The sequence below is a fragment of the Bombyx mandarina genome, chromosome 24 (assembly GCF_030267445.1).
Source record: "Bombyx mandarina strain Sakado chromosome 24, ASM3026744v2".
Classification (NCBI taxonomy): Eukaryota; Metazoa; Arthropoda; class Insecta; order Lepidoptera; family Bombycidae; genus Bombyx; species Bombyx mandarina.
Window position 1 is genome coordinate 11,571,640 of NC_143230.1, and position 13,131 is coordinate 11,584,770.

Here is a 13,131-nt window from a genome sequence, read left to right on the forward strand (position 1 = left end):
CGTTGAATTTAATTTCACGCGCTTTGACCTTGAACTAGAATTTTTGGACAAGTGTTTATAAATACTTAAAAGTTTTTTGTGTTTGATTTTTAAAGTACACATTTTTCTATTTTTAGTTGAATCCAAATAATTGAGTTTATTTCTTGTGTTTGTATTAAACTTTTGAAATCTACACTCTTTTGTAATTTTAAATTAAGGCACAAAATATTAAAAACTGAAAATAATGTAGCCAGTCCTAAGCCTGGTAAAAGCATGAAGGAAAGTTTTTTTGATATTTTTATTTTCATGTTCTTTTTATTACTTTAAGATCATATTATAAATTGATATCAGAAAACCAACCGTATAACGTTGACTTAAATCTATATCTACTACGATATTATATCAGCGTATCGTTTCAAATCTCAAATATCATGAATCGAGAAAATCTACTAGCATCCATCAATATATAGATTCAGAAAATATATAGATTCAATATCCGATATTGATCCTCGATATATAGATACGATTCGATACGCGGCAAAACCGATATTACCCACTCCTAGAGCTCACCTACCGGTCTCTGAGTAGCTGGAATAGCCTCTTAGGCTACCGGCGGATAGGTAGGGGAAAATGTCAAGTTTTATTTGCGGGTATGTTTGTCATAAAAGAGAAAGAAGAAGGATCGATGCATTAGAAATGTGGTGCTGGGGAAGGATGCTCCGTACATCTTGGCCTGAGCATCGCACCAACGCCTCGATCCTAAAAGAACTAAACATCTCTCAAAGGTTGTCGTCAACAGTGCAATCTAAGATTCTTCGATATTTTGGACACGTATCGTGTCAGCCAGCAGAGTCTATCGAGAAACTAGCTGTTCAGGGTAGGGTCAACGGTAAGAGATCTCGTGGACGAATCCCCGTGCGCTGGACTGATTAGGTGAAAGACCTTACTTAAATCCCACATAACGAGTGCGTGCGCCGGGCCTCGGTTCGCAAACTATGGAGAACATCTGTCAAGGCTTTAATAAGCAAGAATTTCACATGACCACGACTGCTCTGCCAAGAGTAACCGACTATGATGATGATGTTTGTCACTCACGTCAGCTGGCGGTGAGGCCTGTACATCAGCAGATGCTCCGGCGGCGAGGAGACGCTGCAGCGCGCGCACGTGGCCAGCGCGGACCGCCGCCACCACGCTGCCGTCACAGCCCGGGGTTGCCGACAGGGACACCGGCCTAACGCGTCTGCTGCTCTCGGATGGAGTGTCCTGGGTACCATGAACCATCAGGGTTGTCAATCACACATGGAGAATCTACTACAAATGGAATATCTTTCATGGAGCGATTGACACTGAGCCGTGCCACACTCCGAATGTTGATGGGGTCAACTTGCGTGAACGGTAGAACGCGGCTGGACTATGACATCGTTGATGTCATACCACTCACCAGAGGGGTCGTGGGTCAATCATATTATTACGTAGACTGAAAGAAATTTATGAATATAAAATGGATGTGTGTTTGTCTATGGTCCTTGTATACTTCGATAAGAAATCTTCAGATTGTCCTAGCGTGTGATTATGTGAAGTTTGGTTACAATCAAAGACATATCAAAAATCGACCAGTAAAGCGAAAAGGATTTGTCTTATAACCAAGTAAGTCTTTATTGGTTTTCCTATACAGATACTCACTTGGTTTCCACCGGTGAGTCTGCTGACGATGGCGTGGATCCCTAGAGAAATGCCGCCTCGATGAGGACTGGAGGCAGGAGGAGGCTCTGACTCCTCGCTCTGTGGAAGATGCCTCACAATTATTATTACAAGGATTTTTTTTATTGCCTTTGTAGGCAGACGAGCATACGGCCCACCTGATGGTAAGTGGTCACCGTCGCTCATGGACGTTAGCAATGCCAGGGGCAGAGCCAAGCCGCTGCCTACCATAAAGTAGTCTCCGCAAGCCTCGTTTGAAGAAGGACATGTCGTAGCGCTCGGAAAACACCGTGGATGGGAGTTCATTCCAAAGCCGGATGGTACGTGGCAAGCGATATTTTATTATGCTTTTTGTTTAAATTTTGATAATTCTTTTTGTTTTCATTTAAATAAGATGGCGCTTTCATATGGGATTCATGGTATGGGGAGGGAGGGAGTCACAAATGGAATCCGCACCCCACGGCACTAGTCCCAGAAATCTCAAGATACCCGATTGCATCGTGCATAATACTGGTTGTTTATGTTTAAATGAGTATTTGTCAGTCCTCACTCCTCCAAAGATAGGAGCAAATGGCGTGGAATGATCCAGAATCAACTCTTGTTGCGAAGAGGTGTTCACGACCATCAGTATTGAGGAAACCGAAGTGAGAAGAAGAAAAAGACTCCTCCTAACTCGGGACCGCTGAATGTGGTATATATGGGCGCAAACGCCACTATTGGCAATTATTAACATAATAATTAACATAATTACTGGTGGTAGGACCTCTTGTGAGTCCGCGCGGATAGGTACCACCGCCCTGCCTATTTCTGCCGTGAAGCAGTAATGCGTTTCGATTTGAAGGGTGGCGCAGCTATCGTAACTATACTGAGAACTTAGAAGTTATATCTCAAGGTGGGTGGCGCATTTACGTCGTAGATGTCTATGGGCTCTAGTAACCACTTAACACCAGGTGGGCTCGTCCACCCATCTAAGCAATAAAAAAAAGAAAGAAAAAAATATTAATAATATATAGTTTAGTTTATTCTATGTTATTGTTTATTTATTATATTATTAGCAAGATGAAACTTATTCTACCATATTTATTAATTAGCAGACACTGTTTTGATCTGAAGATGTTCAGAATATGTTTAATGTTTATATTAGTATTGTTTAAAAACACAAATGACTGTATAAATAATTAAATATGAATAAAACCTAAATATTAATAATAATTTATATAATAATTAACAGTAATAATTTAATTAAGTATTGCAATTGTTATGCAATGATGTTGTTGGCGCCATCTATTATTAGGCTGGTTAATAGCAATGTTAGTTTATATTAGTTAAAAGTAATTTATGTAAAATAAATTAATGTCAGAGTCATGTAAAAATCACTAAAATATATATTGCGAATATTAAGCCGTATTTTGTGAATATTTGTTTGTATAAAAAAGAAATTGTAGTTGCTATAACCAACACAAAATCGCTAATTGTGTAAGAACTAAGACGTGGCTTTTTGTAATAAACAAGTATGTTAAAGTTTTATAGTATTGTATTCTATTTTCATTGTAAAAGACCTTATATGAGGCCTATAAAATCAAAGGCAGCTAAACGCCTTAATGTCGTAAAATGGATTTATAACGGTGCTATCTTGTTTAGTTAGTTGGACACGCTTTAGTTTTCATGTTATAACAAATGCAGCTAAATCTCTAAAAAATTCAGTTAAAAAATATATTTTTACTCTGTACTAAGTACTAATAAACGAAATTTATCATTTAAAATTCAGATTATTAGTAATATTCTCATTATTTATAAATCTGCTTTAAAATAAAGAATATCGTAGCTATCCGAACAAAGTTATTTCAGCTTCACAAACCTGGAGTGTCGCTAAAACTGGCCCTAGTAAGAGCGGTACTTCGATGGATCAGGAGGATCCGTAATGACGTGTTTAGGGCCGATTTTTGCAGTTTACCTGAACATTTGACAGACTTGGATTTTATAGGCCTCATAAGTGCAAAACCCTGGCGTAACACCGACGTATACTTATCTTGTTACCTTGTCAATGGGCCGGCAGGGGACCATGTGGTCCAGCAATGCAGCCAACACGGGCATGTTGCCCAAGGTACTGGCCACATATAGGGCGCTCTGGCCGCGCGCATCAGTGGCGTTAATGTCGAACGCGGCTTGGTACTCCCAGCGGCCACTCGGGTCTCTGCGAGAAACGTATTACTAGTGGTAGGACCTCTTGTGATAAATAAAATAATATTGTAACGAGCAGACCAATGACAGACACTAAGAACAAATAAAATACCTGCATTGACGGTTCTTGTCAAGAAATTATCTTAAAAGGAACAACCCTTGGTTCCGATCCGTCAGTACGGATAATTCGCCTAAGGTATTGCTAGAGTCATACTACTTGGGAAGAGAACTAAAAGCTGGTAATTACTGGTGGTAGGACCTCTTCTGAATCCACGCGTGTAGGTACTACAACGCTGCTTATTTCTGCCGTGAAGCAGTAACGCGTTTCGGTTCGAAGGGCGGGGCAGCCGTTGTAACTATACTGAAACCTTAGAACTTATATCTCAAGGTGGGGGGCGGCATTTACGTTTTAGTGCCTATAGGCTCCGGTAACCACTTAACATCAGATTAGTACGGGGTAACACCATTTATTCAATAAAAATATTAAAAAAAAAACGTATTCTTGTTACAAAGACAAAACCTTCATTTACCATACTTGAAGAACGACTGACAAACGTCACGTGGGTAGTGTGCGAGAGAGATAGCGCTTTAAGAAGCCGAAATTAGCCGACTGTCTAAAGAGACAGTCGGCTAATTTTGGAATTATAAATTGGAAAGCCAATGGACGAGGTGCAATATTTATCGACGGGCACATTACATATCGTTCGTTTTTTTTTGCATAGATCTGTAGACGAGCTCACTATTCACCACTGCCACCAGGTTCTGATGCACATACCGGAGCCAGTGGATTACCCACAGACACACCCCACTGAGTTTCTCACCGGATCTTCTCAGTGGTTCGCGTTTCCGATCCGGTGGTAGATTCTGCGAAGCACTGCTCTTGCTAGGGCCAGTATTAGCAACACTTCGGTTTGAGCCCCGTGAGCTCATCTACACGTTAGGGCGAAGCTGATATAGCCTCTCAAGGCTATCAGCATAGGTAGGAAAAAAGGAGCCACTTTTTTATTTTTTTATTGCTTAGATGTGTGGACTTAGATGTGTGTGAGCTCTCACAACTCACCGGGTGTTAAGTGGTTAATGGAGCCCACAGACATCTACAACGTTAATACGCTACCCACCTTGAGATATCAGTTCTAAGATCTCAGAATAGTTACAACGGCTGCCGTACCCTTCAAATCGAAACGCATTACTGCTTCACGGCAGAAATAGCAGGGGTGGTAGTACCTATCCGTGCGAACTCACATGAGGTCCTACCACCGGTAATTACAGAAATTATAATTTTGCAGGTTTGATTTTTATTACACGATGTTATTCCTTCACCGTGGAAGTCAATCGTGAACCTTTAATAAGTACGTGTATTTCATTAGAAAAATCGGTACCCGCCTGCGGGATTCGAACACCGGTGCATCGCTACATACGAATGCACCGGACGTCAATCAATAGTACTAAATCAGAGAAATCGCCCTTTGAGCTAAAAACCCTGCGCTGTACTTACATGTAAGTGTTGAGTACTGAAGCCGGGTAAGGATACTCCAGCAGTAGCGTGACGATAGACGCGTGACCACCAATGCACGCGGCGTGGAGCGGCAACCATTTCTCTACTGTCTCTTGCTGTCCAACAACAATGTTTATCTGTATACTAAATATGGGAAGCAAAAAGTTTGTACCCCTTTTTACGAAAATTGCGCGGGTGGAGGAGTATTAAATTGCCCACACTTATAGATAATATAGAGAAGTGCAGGATTTATTGGTGGTAGGACCTCTTGTGAGTCCAAGCGGGTAGGTACCACCACCCTGCCTATTTCTGCCGTAAAGCAGTAATGCGTTTCGGTTTGAAGGGTGGGGCAGCCGTTGTAGCTATACTTGAGACCTTAGAACTTATATCTCAAGGTGGGTACCGGATTTACGTTTTAGATGTCAATGGGCTCCAGTAACCACTTAACACCAGGTGGGCTGCGAGCTCGTCCACCCATTTAAGCAATTAAAAAAATATATTCCGTGATTAAGTAATAATCACAGAGTAAAAATCCTTTTAAAAGTATTTTCACTTAGCATGGAGATCACTGTTCTGATGTCAATATAAAAATCACAGATATGGGACACGTTGAAAAATGACATTATTATTCAAATCAAAATCTTCAAGTCCCTTATACCATTAAGCTTCCTGGTCCACTATCTGTGAAGCCAGAACTAACCTGGACAGCTTCAGGGAAATAAGAGAGCAGCAACTTGACGATGTCCAAGCGACCGTGGTAACAAGCGATGTAGAGGGGGCTGTATTTCGTGACGGGGTGGGCTCTGCCGTCAGCGCCGGCGTCCAGGAGTGCCGCCACCGCTGTGGTCAGGCCAGCTTCTGCAGCACTGGACATGTAGACAAGGAGAAAATCGGTATCTAGTATTGAAAGGCCTCAAATTTATCAACACGCTTTTATTAGCTCAATGTGTATGGTCATATTTAACGAAATCTTTGAACGTCATCTTTACAGACTTGAAGACGTCTGATTAACTAGACAATTTGCAGACGCGTCAAGGACAGATGGCGATACAATTGTTTTTAACTTCGCTCTAATATCCCACTAGTAGGTAGGGTCTAGTTCCACCCACCAGACACCATGAGGCCAGGATAGCCCGTCGAGACTACTGGCAGATAGGTAGACAAAAAAAGGTTCGCAAAACAAAAAGAGGCACCCCCAAAAAGAGACACGGTAAACCCCTTACCAAGCCCGGGTTCGGTACCATCCTGAGGCCCGCGGTGTACGCCCTAGATCTGCGGATCGTCCAGTCCCACGCGCCCCCTAGGTACAGGACCTTGTAGGAGGATCGGCCCCAGGCCCAGAAAAAAAAGGTTGGCGGTACCTACCCCTATGTGTTGAGAAGATATTATACCACCAACAATTAGTACGGATTGACAGCAGCGTTAGTCCAACTCCCTCAAACTTTATTACTGGTGGTAGGACCTCTTGTGAGTCCGCGCGTGTAGGTACCACCACTCTGCCTATTTCTGCCGTGAAGCAGTAATGCGTTTCGGTTTGAAGGGTAGGGCAGCCATTGTAACTATACTTGAGACCTTAGAACTTATATCTCAAGGTGGGTGGCGCATTTACGTTGTAGATGTCTATGGGCTCCAGTAACCACTTAGCACCAGGTGGACTGTGAGCTCGTTAACCCATCTAAGCAACAAAAAAAACTTACACATATAATAGAGTATTGGCTCCGCCCGGAGTCAGATTCACTATGAGGCCTGCGTCGTTGCCAAGTGTCGCCAACTTGGCCTTGAGCTGCTGACTCTCACCCCTGCATACCAGGTCGCGGAGTTGCGTGTGCTGCGACAATCTTTCACGGTCTTGAGCATCTGCGCGAAAGAGTACAGGGTAAGTTTTGCATCCGTCATTATTATTTTTTGGCCTACCTACACTAATAACCTCGAGGGGTTATTATACTAGGTTCAACGGACGTATAGCCGAGCTCACGGGACTCAGCCTGGTGAATTTACCAACACTAACCCTAGCAAGGGTAGTGCTTCGCTGAATCTTTTGTAATCGTCGTGGCCTAAAGGATAAGACGTCCGGTAAATTCGTATCTAGCGATGAACCAGTGTTCGAATCCCGCAGGCGGTTACCAATTTTTCAAATGAAATACGTACTTAACAAATGTTCACGATAGACTTCCAGGGTGAAGGAATAGCATCGTGTAATAAAAATCAAACCCGCAAAATTATAATTTGCGTAATTACTGGTGGTAGGACCTCTTGTAAGTCCACACGGGTAGGTACCACCACACCGCCTATTTCTGCCGTGAAGCAGTAATGCGTTTCGGTTTGAAGGGTAGGTCAGCCGTTGTAACTATACTGAGACCTTAGAACTCATATCTCAAGGTTGGTGGCGCATTTACGTTGTAGATGTCTATGAGCTCCAGTGACCTCTTAGCACCAGGTGGGCTGTGAGCTCGTCCAGCCACCTAAGCAACAAAAAATTAAAAAAATAAAACTACCACCGGAATCGCGACCGACTGCGAAGATTCGACGAGAACGGTGACCGCTGGTATTCCGATAGTGGATCGGGAGGATCTGAAGTGACGTGTTTTGGGCGACTGCGAATGTTTATCGTTTGATCCTCTTGATAGGGTATGTACATAGGTACCAGCAGCTTATAATATTAACAACATAAGTTTCAAAAGAAACTAAGTAACTACGTAATTTGAGAAACAATAAAACTGTATGAGAGCGTAATGAGTCTGTAAGCTCAAATCAGTGCCACCCACCTTGAGATATAAGTTCTAAAATCTCAGTATAGTTACAACGGCTGCCGTACCCTTCAAGCCGAAACGGATTACTGCTTCACGGTAGTAATAGGCAGGGCGATGGTACCTACCCGCGCGGACTCACAACAGGTCCTACCACCAGTAATAAGCATATCGTAGTGCCGTAATTTGAAGGGTTACATAAAACACACACACCCTCCTGTCTCCAAGGATCCGCGACGTCGTCAATAAAATACTGTGTTGCGTCGTAAGCGGCGTCCGCTTCCTCCTGCAGCTGCGGTAAGACTGGACGTTGCTGAGCCCGCGAACGTGCCTCAATGGCGGCCGACCGGAAGCGACGCATCTCGTTCCGTTTCCGATACTATGTTTTGTTTTTATTCACTTTACACTTTTATGTAAAAATCAAATGCTTCAAAAACAATACAGTCTAATACAATTTTCACAATTGTCTTTTAACTGATTTTAATAAATTATATTTTTTTTGTTTTTGTTAATAATTGACAATTGACGAGCAGTTTTTTTTAACTTCACAAAAAAAATGTTAATAGAAAATAAGGTATTAAATATATTATTCGGTTTTCCGGTGTCATGATGACATCGATAACACTTTAAAGGTTTAATCTCGCTATCAGCCCCTGATGACTACGAAATAATACAATGACAATTATGTCGCCACCCGCCTTGCGAGATGAGGTGGCTTGGGGCATTTACGTGGTGCAGACACCCGGCTCAGGCAAGACGAGACAACGGAACAATAATGCCGCCACCCACGTTACGAGATGAGGTGGCTTGGGGCATTTATGTGGTGCACACACCCGACTCAGGCAAGACGAGACAACGCAACAATAATTCCGCCACCCACCTTGCGAGATGAGGTGGCATGGGGCATTCACGTGGTGCACACACCCGACCCAGCCAAGACGAGACAACGGAACAATAATGCCGCCACCCACCTTGCCAATCAAGAAATTTCGTAACAAAAATAAAACCTAACACCCCCACTCCGCCTACCATGTAGCTCGCGTTCAACACATTCACACGTTGCGCTCATGTAGTGTTTGTGAATAAGCGCGTGGCGTGACGTCGCACTGCATGCTCTATGCGCATCATGAAAAGTCTGCCCATCTCTCTCTCGCGCGGTCTAGCTTATGAGTGTGAAAGAGACAGTTAATGTTTTGCTTTTGTTAATGATTATAAAAACAGCGTGGTCTTATTTTATTATTGTTTTAATATTAAATTATTATTGTTGTTTAATTATAATTGCATAAGTTGATAAAAAATGCTATGCAATAGTTTTACCGCGGCAGTCCCCGAGTACCACACGTGTTTTTTTTAACGTTCCCGATAGCGTAAAAGTTAACTCAAATTTGTATGGAGTTAGAACAGCGCCCCTAGCGGCAAACGTTAAGAAACTCGCACTGAGCACACACTACTCGCAGTGCATATCGGAACATAGCCGAAATGTGATTTTGCAAGCGTCAGTCTAGTGCACTTTCACTGCTGACGTCAATTTTGGCGGATAAGCTTTATCGTCCAACAAGTCATCGGGTACTAATTGCGTTTTGTTTTATCGCTCTGGCTACCAGATAAAACAAATAGATTTATACATTTTGGTTTTTTTTAATTGCCCGTGTAGGCAGACGAGCATACGGCGCACCTGATGGTGAGTGGTTACCGTCGCCCAGCAATAGCAGGGGCAGAGCCAAGACGCTGCCTACCGTCAAAACCAGTTCATAAGAGTTTAAAATAGCATTTCTTGATGTCCTTACAATATAATTTTCGTCATATCGTATGGCTACGGATGGTTCTCTTACAGTGGCTACTAAAACACCAAAATCGATTGACAAACACACGCTTATACAGCAAACCGAACTAACAATTAACTTTTTTTTATTGTTTAGATGGGTGGACGAGCTCACACTTCACCTGGTGTTAAGTGGTTATGAGAGAGAGAGAGAGACAAGAGACCCTACCACCAGTAATTACGCAAATTATAATTTTGCGGGTTTGATTTTTATTGCACGATGTTATTCCTTCACCGTGGAAGTCAATCGTGAACATTTGCTGAGTACGTATTTCATTAGAAAAATTGGTATCCGCCAGCGGGATTCGAACACCGGTGCATCGCTCGATACGAATGCACCGGACGTCTTATCTTTTAGGCCACGACGACTTCCCGTCTATCCGACTATCTACCCGTGCGGAATCACAAGAGGTCCTACCCAAAACCAGTAAATTAGGTTAATAAATTCTCAAGTATTTAATATTGTCCAGTTAGAATGAAATCATTAGATTTAATTTGATTAGATAGTAACTTACATATGTAAGTTACACACACACAACCGCACGCACACACATTCTCACACATGTGAGCGGACGTGTGTATGTATATATGTATGTATATATATATGTATATACATGTTTAAATACACACAAGGTATTTAGGCATTTGTTAAGTTGTTATAAATATTCTGTATGCACCTGTTTGGGATTGCAATCCAGATTGTTGTATTAAATATTTGAACTTATTTATATTTTGTGCATCAATAAAGGAATAAAAAAAAGGCTTATCTACCGGCTTTGCGTGTAGGAAGTGACGCAGAAATGAAGGTTAACTCACTTAAAATCAGAAGCCTTATAAGTCGCATACGATTTTAGTGGGCGTTCAATCTGCGTTCTTGGGTAATAGAATTAGGCGCGTAATTCGATTTGGGTTATGTGTCCGAGGTCAGCAGCCCGAATCAGCGTGAGCAGAGATTGTGGAACTCTATCATGGCGGTCGTAGTTCGCTCGAGGCCGTTGACCCTAGACCACAACTGATTGTCATGCATTGCGTGCAAAATAAAAACAGTAATGTAATAAAAATGAAAGCAATTTTTTTTTTTGTGATTTCAATGCAGTCGTCGTGGCCTAAAAGTTAAGACGTCCGGTGCATTCGTATGTAGCGAGGCACCGGTGTTCGAATCCCGCAGGCGGGTACCAATTTTTCTAATGAAATACATACTCAACAAATGTTCACGATTGACTTCCACGGTGAAGGAATAACATCGTGTAATAAAAATCAAACCCGCAAAATTATTATTTGTCTTTTTAATGGTGGTAGGACGTCTGGTGAGTCCGCGCGGGTAGGTAACGCCACCCTGCACATTTCTGCCGTGAAGCAGTAATGCGTTTCGGTTTGGAGGGTGAGCCAGCCGTTGTAAAACTGAGACCATAGAACTTATATCTCAAGGTGGGTGCCGCATTTACGTTGTAGATGTCCATGGGCTCCGGTTACTACTTAACACCAGGCGGGCTGCGAGCTTGTACACACAATTAAATAACGGTAGACCTTGTATTTCACCGCAACTACTTTGTCTAATTGACTTTTCATTATGGCTTTTAATGGCATCAATTAGTTTGATCTTTGACTGGACAGATACTCCAATAATTACTGTCCGAGTATAATCGTGGTGTCGCTCACGTTTCGTCATTTGCCGCTAGGGGCGCTGTTCCAACTCCCATACAAATTTGAGTTAACTTTTACGCTATCGAGAAAGTTAAAAAACTCGCACTGAGCACACTGATCGATTCCCACAGTAACTTTTTTTTTAATTGCAGAATTTGGCTTAAATGCCCACTACTTATCTGCTTACACCGCAACATACCTGCTATATTTTTATATTTTACAGAATTTCTGTAAATTAAACGGTTGTCGGGAAGAGATCGCTTTTAGCGATAAGACCGCCTATTGTACATATGTGCTTTTTGACTGTTTTTTTTTTAAATGTAAATTATGTTGGTGTGCAACAAAGTGTATTCTCTCTCTCTCTTACAGATACAAAATACCAAAATTCTTTATTTTCAAAAGCGAGTCAAAACAATACAATGATTGGAGTCTCCTTTTAAGCGTGCAAGCCTGTACCAGGAGACTCCGCTCTCCCACAGCAAGTGCCACTTAGTTTTCTTCATCCGCGGTGAAGGTCTTAATTAGCCACCGTTATTACACATTCAAACCTGTAGGAACACATTAGTACATTGTGCACCAAGGGAGAAAAGTTGGACATTTCCTCCCGCATGTAAAATTTCCAATTGGCAAACACGCGAGATGAGATGCCCTACTTTTTTGTCCGCGGTGCACATATTTGCCCTGGCTGGGCTTTGGGGGGGGGGCGGAACCCCCCCACCCATAAAAAAAATAATTTAACTGTTTTTTTATTTTTAAATTAACTACTACTAATTGAATAAGAACTGTCTGATGAACTCATCTTTGTTTAACACTTCACTATTAAATTTTATTGCCTTTTGTTTATTTCACTTTTACACTAAACACAATATTGCAAACTACCCGAGCACAACAATGGCGGAGAGCTTTAGGTGCGTGAGAGCAGACGTAGACACTAACGCGCATGCGCACTTGTCAGTACCCAGGGAGGAAAAGTTAGACTTTCTTCCCTGTACAGCGGGAGGAAAACCGAACTTTCGACGTCGGTAGGAGAAAAAAATAATAACGACCTAGCTCGCTTTATCCCTTCCCTATCTCCACGGTCCGCCTAAAGACCGCCTATTGTACTGTTACGCCGGTAGAGCAACGCCATCTATCGCCGAATAGTCGAACGAATATCGAAGGATCTAATAGCACCTAGAACGCCCGAGACGTACAACGCCATCTTTTTTTTGTATTGCTTAGGTGGGTGGACGAACTCACAGCCCACCTGGTGTTAAGTGGTTACTGGAGCCCATAGACATCTACAACGTAGACGCGCCAGCCGCCTTGAGATACGAGTTCTAAAGTCTCAGTATAGTTACAACGGCTGCCCCACCCTTCAACCCGAAACGCGTTACTGCTTCACGGCAGAAATAGGCAGGGCGGTGGTACCTATCCGCGCGGACTCACAAGTGGTCCTACCACCAGTAAAGAACTATTGTCAGATAGCGGAAACAGCGAACGGATCACCTGCAGCGAAGCGGAAGAAGCGAATTGGAAGTGTTTGTGAAGTGTTCTAAGTGTTGAATACAGTTTTTAGTTGT

General features: G+C 42.5%; 1 protein-coding gene across 1 annotated transcript in view; it reads right to left on the bottom strand.

The window, feature by feature from the left end:
- The window catches only part of Lrrk (Leucine-rich repeat kinase), a 90,973-nt gene that overhangs the window by 58,705 nt on the left and 19,137 nt on the right, over positions 1–13,131 (bottom strand). Inside the window, exons 4-9 of the mRNA XM_089737936.1 lie at positions 7,054–7,213; positions 6,057–6,222; positions 5,357–5,472; positions 3,718–3,874; positions 1,663–1,761; positions 1,075–1,242 (exon numbers count right to left, since the gene is read on the bottom strand). Coding sequence (XP_089594062.1) covers positions 1,075–1,242; positions 1,663–1,761; positions 3,718–3,874; positions 5,357–5,472; positions 6,057–6,222; positions 7,054–7,213 — 866 coding nt within the window. The remainder of the gene's footprint in view (positions 1–1,074; positions 1,243–1,662; positions 1,762–3,717; positions 3,875–5,356; positions 5,473–6,056; positions 6,223–7,053; positions 7,214–13,131) is intronic.